The 26,160-nt window shown below is 57.8% G+C and overlaps 1 protein-coding gene across 5 annotated transcripts; it reads right to left on the bottom strand.

The window, feature by feature from the left end:
* Positions 1–325: 325 nt before the first annotated feature.
* ATP13A2 (ATPase cation transporting 13A2) lies at positions 326–18,921 on the bottom strand. Of its 5 annotated transcripts, none has more exons than XM_036256351.1 (29): positions 18,859–18,921; positions 13,557–13,651; positions 13,267–13,449; positions 12,652–12,710; positions 12,357–12,483; positions 12,052–12,128; positions 10,828–10,905; positions 10,557–10,626; positions 9,600–9,734; positions 9,433–9,499; positions 9,220–9,351; positions 8,491–8,646; positions 7,496–7,606; positions 7,367–7,413; positions 7,091–7,279; positions 5,901–6,107; positions 5,312–5,407; positions 5,069–5,228; positions 4,830–4,950; positions 4,595–4,719; positions 3,220–3,380; positions 2,974–3,090; positions 2,787–2,866; positions 2,342–2,494; positions 2,163–2,259; positions 1,280–1,503; positions 1,051–1,202; positions 756–925; positions 326–674 (listed from the first exon to the last, which is right to left on the bottom strand). In XM_036256351.1, the coding sequence occupies exons 1-29, from the start codon at positions 18,866–18,868 to the stop codon at positions 540–542; spliced, it is 3,534 nt and encodes a 1,177-aa protein (XP_036112244.1). In that variant the 5' UTR covers positions 18,869–18,921; the 3' UTR covers positions 326–539. The 5 variants fall into 5 exon arrangements, with proteins under 5 accessions (XP_036112244.1, XP_036112246.1, XP_036112245.1 ...); XM_036256353.1 differs by having other exon boundaries at positions 756–851; XM_036256352.1 differs by having other exon boundaries at positions 5,901–6,053.
* Between the last annotated feature and the right edge of the window lie 7,239 nt (positions 18,922–26,160).

Below are 26,160 nucleotides of genomic sequence, written 5' to 3'. Positions count from 1 at the left end.
GACACCCTGTGTGACCTCTACACCCCAGTTCCTGGATCAGCCACCCGGGGACAGCAGTCTTCAGCCACCGTGAAGATTAATGACAATGCTCCAAAAGGCTTCACGGGCGCCAGGCACAAGCTCAGCCACAGGCCACCCAGAAATACCACTCTCAGGTGAAGAAATGGAGGCCCCGAGGGGGTGCCTACTGCGATGGGGAAACCAGGGGCACCAGGAACAGACGGGTGGGCACCCGGCTCAGCATGTACCAGGCAGGAAACAGGCACAGCCCAGCCAGGAAAATAGTGACTTTAATCGCTACAGGAGCAGCAGCTCGGAGGGGGTTGGTGGCTGCTGTCTCCGAAGAGGGACGGGTGTCTGGGCCGACAGTATCAGCATTTCCGGGCAGGGAGGGGGCAGGGCGGCGGGGCTGGGCAGCCGTGGGCGGGAGTGTCCACTGCCGACCCCGGGGCTGCAGTGGGAGTGGTGTGTCTATCGACGGGCCCCGTCGGTGGATCAGAGGCAGGGAGACCAGTGTCCTGCGGGCCAGACGGGGTGCACTACCGCCCGGGCCCGGTGAGCGGCGGCCAGGGCTGCTCAGCCAGCTCCCGCTCCAGCTGCTTGAACCGCTTCTTGGAGGCCCTCTTGGGCCGCAGCCACCGCAGGCAGCCTGGGAGGCACTGGTCCAGCACGCTCTGCGGACAGCAGAGCAGAGCAGTGCCGGGCCGCTGGGGCGAGCCCCACCCGAGCCCCTCCAACCCCGCGGGCGGCCCCACCTCCAGCATGAGGGCGCCCACGACGTTGAGGGCGACCATGCCCAGCAGCAGCAGCTTGAAGCGGGTGTCGGCGATGCTCCTCAGTGCCAGCGGCCCCTGCAGGAGGCCAGGGACCAGGAGGAGGCCCCCCAAGATGGAGCCCAAGAGCGCCAGGGCCACCAGGAAGGGCACTGGGGGTGGGGAGTCTGTCAGGCCAGGGATCCCCCACACTCACACACCAGCCCGGTGGGACTCCCCACAGGCACCAGCCCCCACCCCACCCCCGCGCCCACCCCCACCTCCCACGCAGCAGCACCGTTGGTGTACAGTGGCCGGCGAAAGGGCGCCCCCTTGGACACGGCTGCAGCCAGGACGAGGTACTGGAAGCTGGACAGCAAGAAGACCACTGTGTTCTCGTAGTTGGGCAGGTTGTCTGGTGCGGGCACTGTCTTGTTCAGAGGCACGAACCTGAGGACCAGGGGTCAGGGGATGAGCGTGCAGAGGACAGGGCAGGGGTGGGATCTGGGGGTGGGCTCCCTACTCACCAGGGCTGGGCCACAGTCAGGAAGTAGCCCCCCAGCTGCACGCCAGCCACCAGGGCCACCTGCAGCAGCAGGCTGCTCAGCACGGGCACGCTGAGCAGGGCCCCTGGCGGCCGAGCCTGCCCCAGCACCAGCGCCGGCCCCGTGCGGCTCATGAGCACGGCCACTGTGGTGGTGATGGCCAGGTCGATGGCCAAGAACTGCATGTCACCCAGGTTGGTGTTGATCTGCAGGCAGGGAGGAAGGGCGGGAGGAAAGGTAGCCCCTAGTCTGACGGGAGGCAGCAGCCCACCCTTAGGGGCTCCTCTCCTGGTCTCAGGGAGGCCTCATCTGATGGGGCAGGCAGGTCCCCCACCCGCAGGAAGTCCCAGCCTGAGGAGCCCCTAGGATAATGGAGGACACAGGTCCTGCCACAGGAGGCCCCAGGCTTCCGTGGACACAGGAAGAGTCTAGAACACCAAGATCTTCACTGCCGCATGGTTTCACCTGCTCCCGTGGGCTTGGCATGTGCTCAGAGGAGAGGGGGTGGAGCCCCCTAATGGGGAGACAGGTGGTCCAAGAGAAAGGGCCTTGGCTCTGTCCCACTCCCGCCTCCGCCTCCTTCGCCCGGCCTGGGGTCTGCCTCAGTGCCCCTCGCAGATGGGGAGCTCCCGCAGGACAGGGACACGAGCAGAACCACTCTCCAGCTCCCAAGGACCTGCGCGCTCTGGGCTTTCACCATCTCATACTCGCCAGGCCACCGAGGCTCGGGGCTCCCCCAAGCCGCACATCCCGGAAGTGGCAGAGCAGGCTCTGAGACCACTCTATCCACAACCTGCTGGGCTCCTGACCACACCGCTGAGTGTCGCTCCCCGGGGCCCTGCGCGGGAGCGCCGCAGACACCCACCGTGTAGAGGATCAGGACGGAGATGAACTGCGTCAGGCTGTACAGGGCCATGTACTTGAAGACGCTGAAGGACGTGTCGAGGGAACAGCGGCCTTCCCTGGGGAGCAGGGTACGGACATTAGGGTGCCCAGGCTGGCTGATGGGCCAGCCCTCGCCCACGGGCCCCCGCGCTGCCTCACCTGATGACCATGGGCACACACTCAATGCTGGCCATGCTCGAGGTGAAGGGCGCGACCACCGAGGCCTCGGCCTGGGAGAGCGAGATGCCCACGTCCGCCGCCTTCAGGGCCCCGCAGTCATTGGCGCCGTCCCCGCACATGCCCACACAGTACCTGACATGGGGACAGGCGTGGCCCAAACTCGCAAGCTGGTTCTGGGCCTGCAAAGTGCCTCATCTGTGAAGGAACCCCACCCATCTCACGGGCTGGCTGGCAGAACACGGACTGGCTGGGTGCCTACTGCCCAGATCGTGCCTGGTGCACGGCTGGTGCTGGGTAAATGGTGCAATTACGACGTCAGCACGAGCCCCAGGAAAGCCGCGTGGGTCTCTGAGGCCGTGGCTCACACCCGAGGCTGGAGGCAGGGCTCATGGCCCGCACATCCCGCAGGCCCACACGCACTCACTGAAGCTTCTGCAGCTCACACACCAGCTCGGTCTTCTGCTCAGGAGCCATGCGGGCGAAGACGGTGCCCTGGACCAGGACCTGGGAGACGACGGGGCGGTCTGAGGCGGCCACAGCATGGGAGTGGAGGAGCCAAGAGGAGGAGCAGAGCAGGGGAGGTGTGGGGCAGGGAGGCGGGGCAGCCCTACCTTGGGCAGTAGCTTGGGGAAGTGCTGCACAAGGACACCGAAGGTGGACCCACTGAGGGCCAGGTGGCTGCATCGGGGGTCCGGCTCCACGGTGTAGCTTGCGACCTGATCAGGATCCTAGGGGCCCGAGCAGCTCAGCTCAGCTCAGCTCCCCCTGCCCACCCCGGATTGCTGAGGCCTGGATCAGCTGACACAGGGGTGGGATCACCAGTGGGGTGTGTGGCAGGAACTCTGGGTCACCCTCACCTTAGCCCCGTTCATGGCCACAGAGGGCTCCGCGGGCAGAAGCTCGAGCGAGGCAGGTTGGCCCCGCTCTGGGGGGGTGGCGTGGAGAATGACCAGCCGCTCCCGGGGGCCCACCATGCCGCAGCGCTGGGCCACTGTGACTGCTGTCTGCAGGTTGTCCCCTGGAGGGTGTGGGGCAAGGTCAGGGCCCAGCTGCTACCCAGGGGGCCATCCTCACTCACCCTGACACTTCAGAGATGGGAAAATTGCCCTGGCTGGTGTGGCTCAGTTGGCTGAGTACGTCCCCGTGCACCAAAAGGTGGTCAGTTTGATTCCTGGTCAGGGCACGGGCCCAGGTTTCGGGTTTGGTCCCAGACTGGGTGCATATGAGAGGCAACTGATCTATGTTTCTCTCTCATGTCAATGTTTTTCTCTCTCCTTCTCCCTTCTTCTCTCTAAAATCAATAAAAACAGCCCTGGCAGGTCTGGCTCAGCGGTTAGAGCGTCGGCCTGCGGTCCAGAGAGACCTGGGTTCGGTTCCCGCTAAGGGCTTGTACCTTGGTTGCAGTTTGTCCCGGCCCTGGGTCATGTGGGTGGCAGCCACTCGATATGTCCCTTTCACGTCGATATTTCTCTCTCTCTCTCTCCCTCCCACTCTATCTGAACAAAATACGGAAAAATGTCCTCGGGTGAGGATTAAAAAAAAAAAAATCAAAAACATATTTTTAAAAAAGATGGGAGAATTGAGGCTGGACAGAATCTGTCATTTATGACTGGCTGAAAGAGCTCAGGCAGGTTACCAGTGGGTTTTCTCGTCTATAAAATCAGGCATCAGAGGTCTTGGAACTGGGAACCTGGGTTTGAGCTCCACATATACTACTTGGTGCTGCGGAACTTGGCTGGAGTGTATGTGGTGGGGGAGGGGAGGAGGACAAGGAGGAAACAGGCCTATTGAGCTCCTCCATGTCACAGAAACTCTGCGGCTGGTGTCATTTCCCCCGTTTCTCAGAGGAAACCAGACCTTGGAGAGGTCACCGAGCAGTGAGTAGTCAGGCTAAGCCCAGGCTACCCCACCACCCCTGGGCTCTTTGGAAGTCACTCTACTCCTCTGAGCCTCACCCTCCTCGTCTGTCAGACCACTTGGGAGGGATACTGTAAAGACCCATGACATTGCCCTGGCCGGTTTGGCTCAGCTGTTGGGGCGTCAGCCTGCGGACAGAGTCCTGGGTTTGGTTCCCACACCCCCCCACCAAAAAAAGTAAAAAAAAAAAAAAGATCCACAACATGTCTGACAAGGACCTGGCCCAAAGCAGGGCCTGAAGAGCTGTCCCGGCAGAGCCACGAGGTCCTTCTGTGTTCCCAGGAAGGGGTGTCCTGCCCTAGGCCCTGCTGGTACCTGTCACCATGACCGTGCGGACGCGGGCCCTCCGCAGGGCCTGGATGACCGGCGTAGTCTGTGGCTTCAGCAGATTCCTCAGGACCAACAGCCCCAGGAGGCTCAGCTCCTGCTCCACAGTGCCCCTGGAGGGGGGTCAGAGGCCACAGTGAACACGGCCCCTCTCCCAACTCCGGGCTCTGCCTACACTCAGGTCTCCCGTGCCCATGCCTGAGGCGTGGTTTCCAGGGCCCACCTGGCCAGCTGCTGAGCTGCCTGCAGGCTGGGGGGGATGGGCAGCGGCTTGCCGGCGAGGGCCACGACACGGTAGCCAGCGGCTGTGTAGCTCTGTAGCATCTGGGCGAAGTCGGTGGGCACTGCCAGGCGGAGGCAGATGTCACTGGGACAAGAAGGTGGACGCAGGGACAGAGGCTGGGTGCCCACCCCAATCTGTGCCAAGGCTGACCAGTGGATTCTGGGGCCTGTTCCCTTCACCTGTCTTGGGGTTGCAGAGGCCTGCCACCAGCTCAGGGGAGCCCTTGACATAGGCCTCAGGCTGAGTGGCCCCTGGCCAGGCCACCACCACGTTCATGCGCTGCAGGGATGACGAGAAGGGGAAGCGGCCGAGGATGCTGACTGGCACCGGGGGCTCCTCCTGCAGGGTTGGAGGGGCAGCTGAGGGGCTGACCATGGAGCCCTCCCCTCCCACCCCACAGGCACACCACACCCTCAGCTCACCATGCCCTGCAGTTGGGGCTCCTGGACTGGAGGTCTCATCACTGCTAAGACCTGGGTCCCGAATGCTGAGTCTGCAGCTGGTCCCTCCTCCAGGACCTGGGACACAAGCAGAGACGGTTGGCATCAGAAGGCCTGGGTGCTGGCTTGGCCTGGGGCAGCCAATCCTTGGCCCATGGAGAAAGGCAGCAGGAGAGATTCAAGTTAGACTTATAAAAGACTTCTTTAATGCGAGACCAGATAGAACAGAAGAATGTGGGCTTTGGGGTCAGGTGGACCCAAGTTCAAACTCTGGCTTTGCCACTCAAAAGCTGGGTGACCTTAGACAAGTTATTGCAAATCTCCCCGAGCCTCAGTTTCCTCCCTTGAAGCAGGTTTGAAGCTTCCTTCCTGGGGCCATAAGGAGGAGCCCGTGAAGCAGAGATGTACAACAGAGTGCTGGCACATGGCTGCCAAGCACAGGGCCTTGGCCACTGTCGCACCGAGTGGGCACAACAGAAACCACCCTGGAAATCCTAGAGTGAAGACCAGGTGGGCTCAGTTAGGGCCCAGCTGCCCAGAGGCAGGGGGCTGACCTGCGTGACCTCCTCACCCAGCCAGTAGATTCCACCATCTTGAGGTCCATAGGGTCGCCCACTGGGGAGTCCTGGAGCCGGTTGAGGGTGTGGCAGGTGGCCAGTGCTCGGAGCAGGGGCCCCATGGGCAGGCGGCGGGGCTCTGGGACCAGTGGCAGGAAGGCCTGCCCCTGCAGGGGCACCACACCCATCACATCCAAGCCATCCTCAGTGAGGGTGCCTGTCTGCAGGGGGCAAGGGGCAGGCCGGTGATGAGGCCTGGGATGAGCTGTGCCCTGCTGGGTTGGGCGCCCACACCCCAGGCCAGGTGGGTCCCACTGAACCCAGGAGCCAGAAGAGGTCCTCTCTGGTCTCCAGGCCTTTGTAATTCGGGTCCCTCTGCCAACAGGCCCTCCCCAACCCTGCTGTTTCTTTGGCATCATTTCCTCCAGCAAGTCATCCATAACCCTATAGTGGGGTCAGACTGTCCTGGCTTTGGGCTCCCACCCATAGCCTCTTTGCTACCCCATGAGGTGGTCACTGTAGTATTAGGGAGAAGGTCTGGTCACGCACCACGCTCAATGTCATTGTTGAGTGAGTGAGTGAGTGAGTGAAAGAGAGAATGCCTGTACTCCTCACCCTCTCCACCTGTGACCCGGCTGGCTCCTTTGTCAGCCGGGGGACTCTGCATCTGGTCAGGCCTCACCTTTCCAGCCGAAGCTCTCCACGGCCCTCTCTGCCGTCACGGCAGCATCTCACCCTCCCAGCGGCTGCTCCGAGGGGCCACTGGCCCCTTCCCAACCCCCGCACCCATCCCCGTCCTGCCATATCTCTGTGGTTCACCCCTCACTGAGGTCACCCAGGGACCTGCTCAGAAAAGCGCCCCCTGACTGCCCTTCTCTAAGGGGGAGATGAGTGACCCCATCATGTACCCCATTTGATTCCCTCCTAAGACCCACCAGCCCTGGAGGCTGTCTGCGCTGGGGGCTGGCACACACTCACACATCCATGTCCATCTCTGAGGGTCACTGACGGGTCCCCAGTAGTACTGGGCACACAGCAGGCCCTCAGTGGCTCCGAACAACTGAATTGATAATTCCAGACATTTTATCTGCCAGACCATGAGCCTCACAGGGGTGGGAGCGGGGGGGCGGGGGGGCGGTTTCTGAGTGTTTCCACCCAGGCCAGGGCCCGTGCCCGGCCCTCGCCAGCCCGGCCCAGGCCCCACCTTGTCAAAGCACAGCAGCTGCAGCTTGCCCCCCAGGTTGATGCGCAGCGGGTGGATGCAGAAGATGCCCTGGCTCCGCAGCCGGCCCTGGGCGTAGAGCGTGCACACGGTCATGGCGGCTGGCAGGGCGGGCGGCACCACCACTGTCACCAGGTCCAGAGCCCGGATCACAATCTCGTCCACAGGCACCTGGCAGGGGGCGCCGTGAGTGCCAAGGGTCAGGCTGAATGGGCCCTGGGTCCTCCTGGCAGCCCCCACCCAGTCCCCGGGGCTTACCCGGTTTCGGTGGAGGATGAAGATGCTGTAGACGGTGCCGAGGAGAGCTGCGGAGACAGCAAGGGCCTCAGCGGGATTGAGGATGGGACCTTGGGGACCACGGCAGAGTGGCGTACAGGGTGCACTCACCCAGGACAGACAGGGCAGCCACAAACTTCATGCTGTCTTTGTAGAACTTGAAGTTGACAGGTCGGGGATGCAGGATGGAGCTCACCAGACCCCCTTTAGCCGTGCAGAACCCTGTGAGGAGACAGGGAAACTGAGGCAGGGACACTTAAGGTCAAGATGGGTTTCTCCAACCCCTAACCCACCCCACTTGCACTTCTGGGGTTGTAAGACACAATGCTCCAGGGTTAAGAATCACCTGGTTTGGGGTCACACGTGACAGCCTACAGGCTGTCTCCAGCCCTGCGGAGTTTGGTGAAAACTCAGTAAGTCAGACCTGGTGACATGGGTCCCATTCCCACGTGGCAAGGCCCTGCTGAAGCTGAACAGCAGTCCCCCCTTATCTGAGGGGACATGTTCCGAGACCCCAGTGGGTGCCTGAAACCGGGGGTAGTGAGGAACCTGATACTGTTTTCCCAGAAGTGCACACCTTTTCGCTCAAAGGAAGCAATACGGCTTCGCTGTCACATCCGAACTGCCAGCGTCACTACTTGTGCTTTGGGGCCATTATTAAGTGAAATGAGGGTGACCCGAACACAAGCACTGCGATACCTCGAGAGTCGATGTGATGACCGCACTGGCTAAGTGACTGCTCGGGGGGTAGAACACGAGGCGAGACTATGCTGGGCAAAGGGATGGGCCACGTCTCCAGTGGGACAGAGGGGTGGCGTGCCACAGAGAATTGATCATGCCACTCAGAGCAGTGTGCAACTTAAAACTAAAGAATTGTCTGTTTCTGAAGTTCTCCATTTGAGATTTTCAGACCGTGGCCGCCTGCAGGTCACTGGAACCACGGGCAGGGGCTCCTGCACAGCACCGCGCCCTTGCTAGGAGGTGGGCTCTGTCCTGCCTGGCACATCCCTGCCCACACCAGACACCCCCAAGCTGGGCAGTGGCAGAGACAGGTCCTGCCCTGTCCCGTGCCACCCAGCACCCCTCCCCACTGCCTTTACTCCTACCTGTTCGGGTCACCACTGCCAGGACGTGGGGCCCTACGAAGGCCCGGGCCTGCAAGACGAGGGTCCCGCAGAAGAGTGTGTGCCGCCGGTGGGTCTCCGGGCTGTAGGGCGCTGGCCCCTCCGGCAGGGCCGTCTTCAGCACTGGGACGCTCTCCCCTGGCAGGGGTGTGGTGTGAGGCCCACGAGGGCCTCCGGGACCCTCCCTCCCACCAACAAGACCAAGAGCTTCGCATGAAACTGTCTCTCTTCAGCAATGGTTTTTGGGAAAAACAACTGCTCCCAATTTACAGAGAGAGACACAGAGGCTCAGGAAGGGCAAAGACGTCAAAACACACTGAGACAGCCCTGGAGGGGCGTGTGCCAGCCCCCAGCCCCAGGCACCGCTCGGGGGTCAGGGTGTGTGTGTGCAGGCGTGCAGCGGGGAGCAGAGGCTGGGGGAAGACCTGCTTCTGTTGGAATCGTTTTATAATAAGCTGTATTATTTTTATAATTCAAACCAATAAGATACTGAACGAGGGCCTTAAGCACCGTAAAGCCTGAGCCTGCCGCCGGGCACAGCAGCGACGTCTGAGGGCCCGAGGGGTGCGGAAGCCAGGGCTGTTAGCTGAGCGCAAGAGGAAAAGAAAAGGCAGTTCTGATGCAAGGCTGAGGGGCTCGGGCGGGTGCGCATGCGGGTGCAGGCGGGAAATGCAGGAGGCTGGGGTGGGGCAGCCAGGGGCTTGGGCTGACCTGTCAGAGAGCTCTCGTTGACCATGCACTCGCCGGCCACCAGGGCGGCGTCGCAAGGCATCAGCCCGCCCTCCGCACGCAGCACCAGGCAGTCTCCAGGCACCAACTTGCTGGAGTCGATCCATTCCTCCTCTGCGGGCGGGCAGGCGAGTGGAGGCCTCGGCATGGCCCGGGCCCCCTGGCCCCCCCAGCCCCCCCTTCCCTAGCTCTCACCTCCCCCAGGCCGGCACACGCACACCCGCACCGACAGTTTGACCATGTCCCTCAGGGTCTGGCTTTGCTGTGAGCAGGGGGACAAGCAGGCAGTGGATGGGTGAGGCCCCGTGGCAGGATGGGGGATGGGGGACCCACCTGCCCCCCGCCCACCTCACCCCGCCCACCTTTCTAGTCTTGTACAGCGACAGGCAGATGGAGACGGAGGAGACGAGGAAGATGCACAGGGCGTACCAGTAGTAGTGGTCAGCCAGCCACAGCCCGATGCTGAAGGCCTGGAACCCATAGTAGGGGTTCAGTGCCTGGGGGAGGGTGGGAGGCAGTGTCAGGCCCTTGGTTCCCAGGGCAACCCAGCCACAGGGGCAGAGTGCCCTGCAGCGGCCACAGGACTGCAGCCAAGCCCTTCTCCTGGTCAGTCCTACCTAGGGGTCCCTCGACCCTCAGCTTCTTCCCCATTCTAAAGAGGACATGGGCGTTCACATGCCAGGTCCCCGAGAGGCACTTCCTCTAAGTGTCACAGAGATGATCACAGTTCCACCAGGTGGCTGCTACCACTGGCTCCATTTTACACAAGAGGAAACCGGGGCACAGGAGGGTTAAACCACTTGCCCTAAAAGCACACAGTTCCCAAGCGGCTGACTAGGGTGTACATCGACCAGACTCCAAGATCCGCTGCCTTTCACAGGGTCTGTCCCGGGTCACAGTGCTGGGCTGGTAACAGTGTGCTCCAGTGTGTCAGGGTCACTGGCTTCCCGTTGTCCCTGTGTGGCCATGGCCATACCCCGTCCCCCCTCCGAGGCTGGGGTTCTTATATGTGAACAGTCCCCACTCCTGGGGCTGTGGGGAAGAGGATCGTGCACCAAAGGGCCTGGAATCCGGAGCACAGCTCGGCACAGAGAAGCCCAGGCTGTGCGGGTTCGCCTCTTGGCCTCTAGTCCCCAGTCTGGACCAGACCCTCCGATTCCTCACTCCGAGCAGCTGGGGCGGGGTCTGAGAAGACTGTGCTGTGGGGGAGGGGCAGCGAGTCTGGTCTGCCACTGAAAAGTGGCCCAGAGAAAGCGAGCCCCTGGCCAAGGTAACACAGTCCAGGCCAGAGCTGGGACGCAGCCCAGGGACAGCCGTACCTCGTCTACCAGCAGCTGGGGATAGGACTTGACCGGTACACTGATCACGTTGGGGCCGTAGATGGCCTCCCTGTGAGAGAGAAGGGGCACAGACAGCAGGCGAGGGGGGTTGTGGCAGCTGGACTCTCCGAAGGTGACAGAGTCCCCCATTTTACAGCTGGGGAAACCAAGGCCCAGAGAAGGCAGGTGACTGGAATAAGGCAACAGTGGGGGAGGGGTGAGACAGGCGCCCCCAGCTCTCAGGGCACCTCTGGCGCAGGGCAGCACACACCTCACAGTTTGGTCCTGGAGGCCGAGGCCGGAGCGGGAGCGGTGGATGTCGTCACATGTGCGGCCCTGGTCCAGTGAGCTGGGAAGGGTGGGAGGGGCACTTGTGTAAGTGACGGGCTGAGCTCTGCACTCCCCACCTCTGTAGCCCACTTCTGCCACACTGAGCCCCTAGGAAAAGCAGCCTCGCTAACGTTAGGCTTTAACTTTCTCCTTTGGTTCCTCTGACGGCCCAAACCATCTCAGCAAGGAAAAGGAACACGGGAGATGATGATGATACCCAGCAGTGACAACAGCAATGATGGTGCCTTAGGTAAGTCACTTAACCTCTCTGTGCCTCGGTTTTCTCAGCTGCAACATGGGAATGGTGACAGCACTGTCCTCATAGGGCTACGGGCGGATCAAATGGAGTCAGCCATGCAAAGTGCTTGGACAGCGCCTGGCACTCACTAAGCAGCAATTTTTGCTGCTCTTCTTGCACAGCAGAGGCTGCTGGTGCCAGCCCCACCCCCTGGCACTCACCCCTGCACGATGCAGAGCTTAGGGCAGACCTCTGTCTGCCTGAGGGCTTCTCCCGGGCGCGGGAGCTCGCTCTGTCCAACAGGCGCAAAAGAGTTCATGTCCCGGGGAGCAGCCCACAGCCAACAATGGCAGGCGGTGATGGACAGGTAGCCCCGCCTCCTCACTCTGTGGGTGAGGGCACCCCGAGGTGTGTGCTCTACACGGGCCCAAAGAGACCCCCGAGGAGACTGATCCGAGTGTCCACAATAACCACTCGGCTGGCGGCCTGCCTGTCCCTTCCCGTTTCCTGGGATCGCCTCCAGGCAAACTCTCTGCACCCGAATCCCGTCTCAGGGCCTGCTCCGTGGGGCTCAAACGCAGATGTGTTGCGAGTTTACCAAGCACTGAGTAGATGCAGAGCCAGGACCAGACCCCAAAGACGGTCTGCGCCCAGTGCCTGCTGGATCACAGTGGTGTCCCCCCGCGGACAGGAGCTGTGCTGAGCTGCACACGCCGCTCATGTACTTCACCCCTGAAATAAGCCCAGGAGGCAGGGGTTCTCTCCACGCCCTGTTTACAGACAGCCCAGAGGCCAGACAGGCTCAGTGACATGCCCCCGACTGCAGGGGCCGAGGCCCAGAGCTGGGAGGGAGCCCAGGCCGGGCCCTCCCTGCCACGGGCTCAGCCAGCACAGCACTGCAGAAGGCGGCGTGAGCCACGCCCCTACCTGACTTGGCAGAAGGCTTGCTGGGCCTCTATCCAGACGTAGCGGTGGCCCCGGAAGAGGTAGTACCGCAGCACCCGCTGCTGGGGGAGAGGACAGGCTGGAGCGAGGAGTCTGGGAGGTGTGCTCGTGAGGGGTGGGGCAGGGACCAGTGTCACAGGAGAGGAGTGTGAAGGTGGTCAGCAGCCCGGACATTTGGGACACTAGAACTAAAGGTGCCTGGAGACCATGAAGTCCACCCCCACCCGCTTCTGTACAAAGAGTGAAAGCAAGGCCCGGAGAAGGGCAAAGACTGGTCCAGAACCCACCTGCCCGCGCACTGTCTCTTCATTCCTGTGGAGCTGGGCGGTGTCCTTCCACGCACCCTCTGGTACCGCCCCCACAGCAGCCTGGCTCCGGCCGTCCTCCGCCTGGGCCTGTGGGGGCAGCTCCAGGCTGGGGAGGGGGGTGTGGGTTACTGTAGAGCTCTGGGAGCTGCCCAGCCCCTCCCCAGACCCCAGAAACATCCTCCCTCCCTGGGATGGAAGGCACTGGGGTCACGTCCTTTGTGGGTGGGGGGCCGGGGACAGAGGCTTCTGGGAAGGGGTGAGGAGGCTGCCTTACCTGCCCTCGCTGATGGCCTCAGTCTGTACCTGGACAGTGTAGAGCTGCCACGAACTATCCTGGAACATGGAGGTGTGGACTCAGTCCTGGAGAGACCCTCCCTCGCCAGGCCCCTCCCCACAGCCAGGTGGCTCCTGCTGCAGGAAGCAGGGATCAAGAGTGTAGACGAGCTCTGGCTGGTTTGGCTCAGCGGTTAGAGCGTCGGCCTGCGGTCCAGAGACCCGGGTTCGGTTCCCGCTAAGGGCACATACCTCGGTTGTGGTTTGTCCCCGGCCCTGGTTGGGTTGTGTGGGTGGCAACCACTCGATGTGTCTCTCTCACGTCGATGTTTCTCTCTCTCTCTCTCTCTCTCTCTCCCTCTCCCTCCTACTCTATCTGAACAAAAACTGGAAAAACGTCCTTGGGTGAGGATAAAAAAAGAGTGTAGATGACCTCCTCAGGGACCACCCATCCCACCCCTCCCACCCACTGCTCAGGGAAAGCTGAGGTCCAGGGAGAACACGCCGTGCGAGGTCCCACGGAAAGTCGGCGGCCAGGCTGGGCTGCGAAGCCTCCACCACCCTGACCCAACGGCACCTTTCTCCAGCTCCAGGCTGCCCCTGCTTGGCCTCTCACCTCTTTGTCTCTTATTTCGATGACGAGTGTTTCGGCGCGGGCCAGGCTGCACGGCCGGAACCGCAGCCACACCCCCCACGCCGGCTTCCAGCGGAAGAGCAGCAAAGGGATCCCTGCCGTCATCCAGACCACGACGTGATAGCCTATAACCCTCCATGGACTCCCACAGTAGCCGCTGAGCCTCTGTGGACGCAGGGGAGAGACGGGTGGGTGGGTGGGGCTGCGGGCGGACGCCAGGGGTCTGGTGGGCTGTGGTGTCGGTCCCGCCTGCCCCTCCCCTGCCCACATACCACGGATGAAACTGAGGAGCGGAGGGGATCTAGAGATGGCTCTATCGTCAGGGTCCCATAACTGGCGGCCGTGCTGCCCACCAGAGGGCTGCTGTCTGTGGACGGGAAGAAAAAAGGTCAGTTGGGGGCCGGGGATTCCTCTTTCTCTTATTCCTTTAAACATATAATAAGCACCGTCATTTATAAGCTGGTGTGACAGAGCCACAGCTCCGGGCTTCCTGGGCCTGACATCCGGCTGGTCTGCTGGTTCTCACTCACAGTGTCTTGTTTCCTGTGTCCGGTGACTTCTGACTGGGTGTGGGCCCGCAATGGGGGCCGGGAGAGCACCCTGAGCTTCCGCAGTGCTCACAACCGCTTTCCCACCCGGTCCCCACCCTGAGGGTGGGTCAGCTGCTCATCTTCCAGCGCAGCACAGGCCTGGCAGCACGGAAATGCTTCAACGTCCAGTCTGCCTGATACCATGTCAGGCCTGCCTGAGGGCGGCCCCTCTCCAAAGGTGCAAGGGAGGGGCAGGAGGAACCCCCCACTGCGGGTGGGCCAGAGGGGGGTGAGCTGAGCAAGCCCCAGACTGTGGAGAGGAGCTGCTGATGCCAGGGCCCAGCTGAAGAGTTACCAGGGTTCCTTCTGTAGGAAGTCCCTACGATCACCCCCATGTACAGACGGGTAAACTGAGGCTCAGGGAAAAGGCTGTTGCAGAAATTCTTTTTTCTCTTGCCTCCCCTCTTGTGAAACTGTGGTCCTAGCAGGGCAGGCAGACAGTGGGGGTTCTGGGGCCCTGAAAGGGGTGGGGCTCACTGCTCCCACCCTTGGGCAGCCTCTGATGGGGGTTCCTCTAACTGTGATCCCTGGGTCACTTGAGCACCTGCCAGACAGAAAGGTGCCCAGGCCTCTCCCCAGAGAGCCTCTGGAAAAGCCCCCTAAGGGGGTGAGAGAGTTGGGCGGGGGGCAGCCTGCCTGACCTAAGTTTCCACCCCACCAGCCCAGGGTGTCCCAGGCACCTGCCACTGTCACAACATCCCAGTCCCTCAGCTGCTCTGTCCCCAAACACGGGCTTCTGCAGCCTCCGGAGCCGCCAGCAAGCTCCCCGGAGGGCCTGCTTCGAGCAAGCTCTGCCCGTGGCCGTTTCACGTGGTTAACACAGTGACCCTCCCTGAGGCACCATGATGATCCCTGGTGTACAGGAGAAAACGAGGCTCTGAGAGGCTGAATCACTTGCCCAAGATCACACCGGTACGCGGCCGTGCAGGGACGCCAGCCCAGGGAGGCCGACTCCAGGGCGGGTTGCAATCTCTCTGCTTTACCGCCTGTGGATTGGGGCCCTGTGTCCCCCTCAGACCAGGGAGCCTGTCTCCTATCCCAGCCCCCACACCTTGCCTCATGATGGTGGTAATAATTACTGTGGTAATAACCATAATAAGAGCAGCCAACATCCATTAAGCACTTCCCAGGTGACAAGAGCCCTCTCAGCCTCTACACAAATGAACTCATGTAACCCTCCAGCAACACGATGAGGGGACTCATTTTTCATATTATGCAAATAAGGGAGCTGAGGCTTAGACACCCCGGTAAATGGTGAAGCCAGAAACTCAAAGCCCAGATCCTGTGCTTCTGGGGCCCATGGGGGCACTTTCAGAGAACAGGGCACATGCCCTGCACCTCCTGAAGCCTCTCACCGGATGACTCAAAAACCAAATGAGCCCAAGCCCCACCTACAGCCACGACTCCTCCGTCCGCTCAGGAGACTCTGAAGTCAAATGGAGCCACCAGCTCCAGGAGGACACACACACACACACACACACACAGCCTATAGCCCCAACCATTGGGCTCTGGCCAGGAGTCTTCAAGGCCAGAGGGGCAGGAGGCCCTTCTTCCCTGGGGCTCACAGAGCACCCAGCCTTGGGTCCTCTGGGGCCGTTCCTTCAATCTCTAGGGCTGGCCAAGTCCAGCTTGTGAGTGAGGCTGTTGAGGCTTCACTTCCTTCCTTTCCTGAGCACAGCCCACAGCCGGACGGCTAGGCCCCTCTGCTCTCTGGGGTAGCCCGGGAGGAACTCAGGCCGGCTCCTGGCCTGAGGGGCAGAGGCGCAGGCAGACCTTCAGGACCACTGACAGTCTGTCTGGCAAGATGGGTCCTCAGGTCCTTGGCCACCAACAAGCCACGACCCTTTTCTTGTCCCACTTCAAACGGCCTCCGCCCCAGTTGCTCCTGGAGTCCTTCTGGTCTTTTGTGCCAGAGCCCCTCACCAGCCCTGGAGGCCAGCTCTCCAAGTGGGGCGGGCAGTTTCTCATGCCTTACAGCTGTGCTCTGGGTGCCTCTGGTTGAAGGCGAAAGAGCACCTCGGGTCATAAGGGGCTGACGCAGCCCCGGCCCTGCTCCGAGGGCTTTACATCTGTTAATTCTTTCATTGCCATGAAGCAGGTCCTAAGTTTATCCCTATTTTAGAAATTAGGAAACTGAGGCCCAGAGAGGTGCCGTAAGTGCACAGCAAGTGGTGGGCCTGGAATCTAGGCCGTGTGACTCTAGGTCCATGCTCTTCATCCAGGGCCCCGCCATCACTGCCGTCGTCTCCACAGTAATCGTGCTGCCGGCTCTCTTCCAAGCAAGTTGTGTTTGTGTGGTTGTTTGTTTTTGTTTTGTTTTATGCAAGGCAAGTGCCTTAGCCTCTCTGGGCTTCCACTTCCCAAATCTAGGATCATAACCCTGAAGCAGCTGGCACAGGAGGAAGTGTGCGCCACCTGGAGTGTCTGAGGTTCCAGAAGCCGGGGCTTGTACAAACTGGTGGCTGCTGGCTCCCCAGCCAGGGAGGCGCGGCTCTGCTCTGACCCATTTCTCAGGCCCCCTTCCACTTTCCTGTCACATGGCCTGAAAACTCACAGCTGTGCCACTGTTCCCACGTGCACCCAACAGCTTCTCCCAGTGCCTTAAAACCCTCGGGCGGACAGCTCGCTGGGGATGGGAAAGAAGCCTGCTGCATGCTGGGCCGACCCCAGCCAGCACTCTGCTGATCTGATCTAATCCTGCAACAATCCTGCACCTTCTCCTCTTTTACAACTGAGAAAACCGAGCCTCAGAGAGGCAGTTGGCCCAACGACTTGTCTCGCAGCTGGAAAGAGCCTGTCTTACTCCAAAGTCCTCTCTGCCCATTTCACCCAGATCCACCAATACCCATCACAACATCAGGCTTGCTCAGGTGTCGTGGGCCATCCTGCTCATAGTGCCTGACACATGGCTGGGGCTCAGGAAGCACTTACTGGATGAATGAATAAATGCTTGCACATCTCACTGACAAAACAGCACGAGTGATGGTGCTAGGCATCACTGTGTCCGTCTCCTGCCTCCGGGTCAGTCCGCTGGGGGGTGCAGGGGTGCGAGCCCCTTCTTGAAGGCCCTGCCAGTGACCACCTTGTGCCACCCTCATTTTCTCACTTCCCCCAGGATCTATCGCACCCCAGTTGTTGTCTTTTTATGTGGATGTTCTCCCAGTCAACCTTGGCAAGAAGAAAGGGAGAGAAGCTTGAAGGAGGAAGTCACATCTGAGAAAAACTATAGTCTCCTGGCAAGGTCAAGCCCAGGGCACTTTCTCCTATCGGAAGCTTATTTATCTCCAGTCACATCTCAGTCTCCCCAGGGATGTCACAAAAAGGGCAGGGAAGTGTCTGATCTCTCCGTGCCACCAGCTCAGGTCAGCCCAGAGCAGGACATGCAGGCTGTGCAGGACAAGAACATGATGACTGCATTGCTCCTCTGAATAAAAGCAACAGATCTCCATGCATAACCCTCTGAGAGAGGGGCTGTTATCCCCATTTTACAGCTGAGGAAACTGAGAAACAAAGCCTTGAAGTCCCTTGCCCAGGGTCATACAGCTTGAAAGGGGAGAAGCTGGAAATGAGTGGGTCTGAAGGAACACATGCCTCACAGCCACCCCATGAAAACCATGGATTAGGATCCCCATTTGAAATGAGGCACAGCCCAGTTGGTGTGGCTCAGTGGTTGAGCGTCGTCCCACGCACCAAGAGGTCGCAGGTTCGATTCCCGGTCAGGGCACATGCCCAGGTTGTGGGCCAAATTCCCAGTGGGGGGCATGCAGGAGGCGGCCAATCGATGTTCTCTCTCATTGATATTTCTGTTTCTCTCTCCCTCTCCTTCCTCTCTCTCTCAAATCAATAAAGAAAAAATAAAATGAGGCACAAACAGGTTGATTAACACGTCCAAAGCTACACAGTTTTGCGTGCCTGAGATTAGACTCAACTCGGCATGACTCCACAGCCCTGAGGCAATGTTAGGGGCACTGCAGAACAGAGGGTCTGGAGTCAAAGCCACGCAGGAAACTGTTTTCTGTGGAAGCCCGGCTCCCTGCTGGTGGCCTGGCAGCTGCCTCTTCCCTCCCTGAGGTTCCCCTGTGGCCAAAGACTCCTCTTCTCTGCCAGGCTAGGAGGGTGAAGGACAATCTGCCAGTAGCACCCTGATCCCTGGATCTGGAGTCCAGGGGCCATCTTTCCTCAGTCTTTCCCCTCCCTCACTGTGGGTGCACTCTAGACTTTGGGGGTCTGAATTGAGCGGCAGTTGGGGAAAGAGAGACCTGAACGGAGGAGCCTGCAGCTGCAGAGAGGATGCTCAAGCCTTGGTGGGCCCTTTGCTGAGGTCTGGAGTCTGAGTGACTCCCACGGAGATGAGATCCTCCTGGTTGTAAAAGGTCCACTGGCCCCATTCTCAGCAGGTAGGACTTACATAGATTCTGGAAACATGGGCCTGGGAACCTGCCATGGGTAACAAGGAAGGTGTGGTCCTGGGGCGTGGGTGTTGATAGGCTTCCTCCCGGGCCGAGGCGGAGGATGGGGGTGGCGTTCTGTGCCTCAGGGCACTTAGACCCAGGGACTCAGGAGCCCTGGCCACTCCAACCTCATTCATCATTTCAACCAAGAGGAAAAACTGCTCAGAGGTCGCAGGTGCTGCGGCCTCCACGCCTCTATCCCCACCTGGACGTCCGTCACACTCGCAGGATCTAGTCCAGTGGGAGCGGGGCATTTCCCGGCTCCCGGCCACCGCGGACCCCCAGTTACCCCAGCACCGGCACCGGGGCTTCCTCTCCCAGGGCTGCGGGAGGGCGGGGAGGGTGCGGCTCTGCGCGCGCCATTCCCGGGCTCCCGGCCTGTCTGGGAAGGGTCCCAGGGCTGACTACCTTTGACAAGGGAGGGGACGGGCGCGGGGACGCCCACGGGGCCGCTCCCCTGGCTCGAGACGCCGCGGCGGGGTGTCGCCCCACAACACCTGAGACGACGGGCGGCCCGGGGACCGCGCACTCACCTGCGCTCATGCTGGTTCCTCGCGCTCATCGCCGGCCCCGGCGCTGCGGCCCGTGGCCTGGGCCTGGGCGTCGCGATGCCCCGCGGCGGGGGCGCGAGGCGAAGTGCAGGGGCGCGGCGGGCGGCTTGGGCACTTGCAGCAGTCGAGCCTGGGAAGGTACCGCAGTCGGGTCTTGAGCGCCTGCAGGCCCCGCCCCAGCCACTGCGGCCGCACGTCGGGCCGCCGCGCCGCCAGGGCTGCCGGGACTTGTAGTTTCAGCCGCCTCCGGCGCACGCGCAGAGGCAGAGACGCGACAGCCCTGAGCCGCGCCCGCGCGCCCACGGGCCCACGTAGGGGGACTCTCAGGGAATCAGATAGGGGGACTCTCAGGGAATCAGATAGGACAGCCCTCAGACACACACTCAGAGAAAACGTTAGACACGTACACAACACCCCCACACTTTATACCAATTCACAACAGCAGGGGTGTGACCCTTAAGACAAACTGACACGCCCGGCATGGTGTGGCTCAGTGGTTGAGCCCGGACCCATGCACCAGGAGGTCCCCGGTTGGATTCCTGATCAGGGCACATGCCCAGGTTGTGGGCCCTAACCCCAGTGGGGGGCATGCAGGAGGCAGCCGATTGTTGTTTTCTCCCATCGATGTTTCTATCTCCCTCTCCTTCTCCCTTCCACTCTCTCTAAAATCAATAAAGAAAAACAAACAAACAAACAAAAAGACATACTGACACAATAACTCTCAAACACATAGACTCCCAAGGCACAGAGACAACACACAGATTCACACAGGTGACACTGGCATACACAGTGGTGTGACACTAAGAAACACAGATATAGCAACCCCCATCCGCCCACCACACACGGCAACTTGGAGCCCCAGATGATCACAGTGGTTATAGACTATGCATGTTGGTTCAAGTTGGTCTCAGGCTCTTCTAGGCTGTGTGAGCTTGGGCCAGTCAGTAAACCTCTCTAGGCTTCATTTCTATTTCTTTTTCTTTTTTTTTGGGGGGGGGGGGGCTCATTTCTTAACCTATAGGGTGTTGATGACATTAGTAATGCCTTATATAAGGATCACTTGAGAAAAAGCATGCAAAGCATTTGGGACAGTGCCTGGCACAGTTTAGTATATGTCAAAGCAGGAAGATACACCTGCCCAGAGCCACATGGTCAGATATGCCTCACAGAGAAATGTGTGGACCCAGGGAGATTGCAGTGATGCCCAGGAGGCCTCTAAAATGCCAGAGAAATAGCAAAGACATAATCCATAACCCAGAAGCCTCACAGCATGACCCACAGACACACCTGCACAGGTGGGATGCATGGCAGCCCCTGAAAGGCACCAGAGACCTCATACTTATATGTAGCATTCATCTTGTTGTGTCAGGCTTAGACATGGTATTTTGACCCTGGGGTCAGTGGCCTCTGGACTAAGGACCTCCAAAGGTGGAGGGTGGATCAGAGACCCCAGGCTCTGGGGCAAACCAGGGATGGATCAGGTTAGGGCCAAGGATAGGACTGGGCCGAATCCATTGTCATTCATCCAGTATGAATTTCTGGAGTGCTGGGCACTGTTCTAGGAGATGGGAATGAGAAGGTGAACAAGACACATGGGGGCAGCCAAAGGCAAGAGAGGAGAACTTCCACACTAACCTCCTGCAGAAAGAGCTGGAAGGAGACAGAGCTGTGACGGAGAGTAATGATGGGGACAGACTGCAGAACGGGAAGCAGGGAAGTCCTTGACTGTACTTGCTACACACCAAGGACTCAGTAAATACATTTGGTAAAGGAGTAAATGACAGGACTTGCTGATGGATGGGGCGTGGAGGTATAGGAATGTGTGGAATCAAAGACGCCCCCCAGGGTTTTGGCCTGAGTAGCCTAAGGACAGCAGAGCCATTTATTGAGCTGGGGCCTGCTGCTGGTGGAGCAGGTTGACCACCAGAATGGGGTAGTCTGCACTGACCCCACTCAGTTCCGGTGAGAAGACCTGTTTCATCTGCAGATGACATTTCTAGTGGGAGCAGACTACTTACCTTCTCAGGGTCCCCATTTCCTCGCCCAGGGTTTAGCCCAATCCCTGGCAGACCACTTATTTAACCAGAGGAATCCAGGAACCCCCCCCCCCCCCCCCCATGGCAGGCTAGATGGCTGGGCTTAGAAAAATGGCTTGCTCAGATGGCCTTGTCTAGAGGCAGTGAGGTACAGTGGCAAGGGGCTGGGCTCTGGCACCAGAGACCTGGGTCTGGGTGAGCATCGGTTGCTTTCCAGCTGTGTGAGCTTGAAAGCGTCCCTTTCCCTCTCTGAATCTCTCTCCTCATTGGTAAGATGAAAGCTGCTGAGAGGATGAAATGACATGGCAGGTGCTTGAGAGAGTCAGTTACTTTCTTTAGATCCTGGTGCTGGATTAGAAGCTTCAAAAAAGAGGGGCCTTGGGGACTGCATTGCAAGACCTCATTCTTCATATTGTTAAGGCTGCCTGGTATTGAAAAGGCTCCAACCTCTGAGCCCTCCGGGAAGGACCTGCCCTCGGCCCAGCACCTAGACGGGGCAAGAGGCCAGAGGAAGCTTCCTTCCAAACCACAGCGGATGTGGGAGGCCCGGCTATTTATCCAAGTTTACCTTTAGGGAAGTGGCTTCCCTGTGTGGTCATTGGGCGGTCTGCGGGCTGGGCTCCTGGCAACTCTGGGCCAGGACTGATGGGGAGCTTTCCTTCCGGGGCAGCTGCTCTCTCTGAGGGTCCACAGGAAGAACTTAGTATGCCTGGCAAAAGGCTTGAGAAGACACTAATTTGGATGGTTTATTCTAGAGCATGGCCTCACTTCTCTGTTTTTTAAGATCTCACTAGATTTTGCAACAAAAGGGATTTTCTAACCTAGTGACAAACCCCATGACAAGATTCTGGCTGTCTAGACACAGAGTGGAGTTTCAGCAGTTCGTCTTGGAGTTTCCTGGGCAAGGAGGAGAAGGGGCAGGAGAGAAACGGGGGTCAGTTGGTGGCACTTCCTCCCTGCATTGGACCGTCTGTGCAACGTGAGAGCTGAAAAACAAGCATCATTAGCCTTGCACAGGAAGAGCATGCTCTGAACAGGACCTCTCTAACTGGCCAGGCATGCCACACATATACCAAACTGTCAAGTCCAGAGGGCTGGGAATGCATCACCTTTGTCATCCCTGCAGCCTCCCAAAGAGGGCCTTCCACGAGGTGGGCATTAGAGACAAACCGGTTCTATTGCGTTTAGGGAGCATTTACTCTACTGTTAAGTTACATGCTTGTCACATTTTTGGGGGGGAAATTGATATATGTTAAGTATTTATTTATTTAAACACATTTTCAGCTTTATTGAGGTATAATTGACAGAACTGTAAGCTATTTAAAGTGCGTGGCATCGCCCAACTGGTGTGGCTCAGTGGATTGAACATCGTCCTGTGGACTCAGGTCCCGGTTCAATTCCTGGTCAGGGCACATGCCTGGGTTTCGGGTTTGATCCCCAGTAGGGGGCGTGCAGGAGGCAGCCGGTCTATGTTTCTGTCTCACATCAATGTTTCTATCTCTCTCTCTAAAAAAAAAAAAAAAAAAAATCAATAAAAACATATTTAAAAAAAATCATCATGCCATACACTTTTTGTTTTTATTGATTTTTTTGAGAGAAACATTTAAAAAATCAATTAAAAAAAAAGTGTTTTTTTAAATATGTTTTTGTTAACATCGATGTGAGAGAGAAACATTGATCGGCTGCCTCCTGCATGCTCCCTGTTGGGGTTTGAACCTGAAACCCAGCCATGTGCCCTGACTGGGAATCGAACTGGGACTCGAATCGGGACCTCTCAGTCCATAGGATGACACTCAGTCCACTGAGCCACACCAGCCAGGCAAGATGATTTGATCACACTGTGAAAGGATTTCCCCTCCTTGAGTTAACATGTCCATCACCCACATATTTACCTTTTTGTTTTGTTTTGTTTTATGAGAATTCATATTTATTCTTTAAAAATTTTTTAAAAAATTCATTTGAGAGAGAGATATATATATCTGTAGTTCCACTTATTTATGCAGTCATTGGTTGATTCTTGTATGTGCCCTGACCAGGGATCAAACCCACAACCTTGGTGTATCAGGAGGATGCTCCAACCAACTGAGCTACCCAGCCAGGGCCACATTTATTTTTTAAATATATTTTCATTGATTATTAGAAGGAGAGGAAGGGAGAGGGAGAGAGAGCTAGAAACATCGATGAGAGAGAACATCGACTGGCCGCCTCCTGCATGCCCCCCACTGGGGATCGGGCCCACAACCCGGGCATGTGCCCTGACCAGGAATCGAACCAGCGACCTCTTGGTGCATGGGTCCACGCTCAACCACTGAGCCACACCGGCCAGACCCGCATCCATTCTTATTTAGACTACGACCACAATTCTGAGAGGTGAATGTTGTTAATTCCCATTTTGTGGGAAAACAGGCACAGAGGTTCAGTAACTTGCCCGAAGGCTGGTTAAGAAGAGATGTCCGGCTTTAGTCAGAGAAACTCAAAGCAGCCCACGATGTTACTCTGTGCGTGAAGGTAGATCGTCTGCACACGGTCAGGACACAGAAGTAGCATCAAGGATTAAATGCTGCCCTTCTCTGGTCAGGTCCGCAGTTTTCTCAGGAAAGGCGTCATGCCTGCCGAAATGCCGCATCTGCCTGCAGTCCACTGAAAGCAAATACGCAGTAAGTTCAACTCTCAGTTGATAAGATACTCCAGTTTAGCTGGGGTTTAAGTAGAGTGACAGTGAACTACAGTTACAGATTTGACACCCGATGGAGGTGATTTGAAGTGGTAACTCCCCGCTACACCCTGCCCCTTGTCCGTCCTGGCGTCGCAGAACTCCTCTCTACAAGCCATTAAGTTATTCATGAGAAAAACCCAGCTTTCGCTACAGATCCAGAGATTAGAAGCAAAGTCACATTTTTCACGAATCCAAGGATCGTGACCTTCTCAAGGCTGACAGAGGTCAATAAGGTGCAGCATGGGGTCTGCCTGATGTTTTTTCAGTTCTCCTCTGAATTTTAAGCTTCAACACCAGGGGACTGTATACTGAGTGGTCTTACCGAGATGGTCGAGAATCCTGAGATGCTGTACTTAAGGGCAAAGACCTTGTTTTCTAAAATTCTAATAAAATGCTTGTTCCTTTTTTCTTAGTGACCGTGGCTCCTTTGTGGCAGGGAACAAACCTTGTTCACCTCTGGGGATGCTGGAGACTAGGGCTTTTGAATCTCCCCTTTAAAAAGCCAGAAATGGCCCAGCCGGTGTGGCTCACTGGCTGAGTGTTGACCCAGGCACCAAGAGGCCGCTGGTTCAATTCCCTGTCAGGGCACATGCCCAGGTTGTGGGCCCGATCCCTAGTGGGGGGCATATAGGAGGCGGCCATTCAATCTCTCTCATCGATGTTTCTATCTCTCTCTCCTTCTCCCTTCCTTTCTCTCTAAAATCAATTAAAAAAATATATATATATGTTAAAAAATAAGTAAAAAGGCAGAAAGGCAGCCAACACCAGCTTGTTGGGCTACACCACCCTGAAGCCACCTGATCTGCAAAGCTAACAGCCAGACATGGTCATTAGGTTCATTCTCAGCGAGTCTGCCTCACGACATAAGCAGCCTGTTTCCTGGATGAGCTCACTGCTGCAACTTATTATCATTATTATTATTTATCCTCACTTGAGGACAATTCTGCATTTACCTTCAGATAGAGTGGGAGAGGGGGAGAAGAGAGAGAGAGAGAAACATTGATGTGAGAGAGACACATCAAGTGGCTGCCATCCACACGACCCCAACCAGGGCTGGGACAAACCACAGCCGAGGTACGTGCCCTTAGCAGGAACCAAACCCAGGCCTCTCTGGTCCGTGGGCTGACGCTCTAACTGCTGAGCCAAACTGGCCAGGGCTCACTGCTTTAATTTAAAAAGTAGCCTTGGGATATTCCTGAGTGCAAATAGGGTCTATCCGATGTGAAATAGCAGGGGACACGGTTAAATAAGTTATGGCGCATCTACACCACAGAGCACTGCACCAGTGGTTAAAAAAGCTCAGGTAGAAAATACATTTTATACACACACATCCATCAGTGGATAAAGAAAATGTGATACGTACATTCCCTGGAATACTAGTCAGTCTTAAAAATCCACATATGCATGTCCAAACTTGTGGAGAATTAAAAAAAAAAAATTCAAGGTGGCCTGTGGACTGGCGAGTCCTGGGTTCCGTTCCCACTAAGGGCACGCACCTCGATTGCAGTTTGTCCCCGGCCCTGGTTGGGGTCTTGTGGGTGGCAGCCAGTCAAGTGTCTGTCTCACGTCGATGTTTCTCTCTCTCTTCACCCCTCTCTCCCTCCCACTCTATCTGAAGATAAATGCAAAAATGTCCTCGGGTGAGGATAAAAAAAATTTTTGAGGCAAACAGAAGATATGCCTGGAAGCCAGATCTCAACTGACAGATAAATGCTTCGGAGAATGGTTGGCAGTTTCTTCTCTGCATGAGATTAAGGAGGAATGCACAATTACTTGGTGGGAAGAGCAAAATGGGCACCCAATTACACGATAGGTCAGAGTGTGTGCTCCCCAGAGGGTGGTCACGCTTCAGGAGGGGTCTGAAAGGGGCATTTCAAACATGTGACCTTGGAAGCACAGAAACAATGGTCAGGGCTTGCTCAGGGCAAAGACAATTACATGCCCCGGGCGTGACTATCCACCACGATCCATCGGGAGGAATTAATGATCACATCTCGTGAGGAATTGATCAGATCAGCTGTGAGGTTACCTTTCCGTCCACAAAGGGCATCCTGACACATGCTACAATGGGAACGAACCTTGAGAACTTTATGCTGACTGAAAACAAGTGCCACAAGAAGTCATATACTGCATGATTGCACTGAAGTGAGGCAGTCGTCACAGAAACAGAAAGTGGAATGGCGGTTGCCAGGGGCTAGGGGAGGGGACATGCTGAATGGGGACAGTTTCCATTTCGCAAGATGAAGGGTTCTGGAGACGGGTGGTGGTGATGATTGCACAATAATGTAAATGGACTAATACCACTGAACTATACACTTAAAATGGTTAAGATGGTAAGTTTTATGTTTTACAATGAACTAATGGAAAGTTAGAAAGCTGCTAACATTGTCTAGTACTGTTTTTGAAGAAAACACTTGCATGCATGTCACCCGTGTAATGACATAAGGGCATGCGGGACTTGGGGAGCTGGGGGTGCTTCCACTTTGACACACTTCTGCGCTGCTGTTTCAAGGAGTGCTGTTTCCCTAGTGT

Source organism: Molossus molossus, unplaced genomic scaffold (assembly GCF_014108415.1).
Source record: "Molossus molossus isolate mMolMol1 unplaced genomic scaffold, mMolMol1.p scaffold_m16_p_12, whole genome shotgun sequence".
Classification (NCBI taxonomy): domain Eukaryota; kingdom Metazoa; phylum Chordata; class Mammalia; order Chiroptera; family Molossidae; genus Molossus; species Molossus molossus.
Note: the sequence above shows the minus strand (reverse complement) of the source record. Positions and strands in the feature narration are given on the sequence as shown.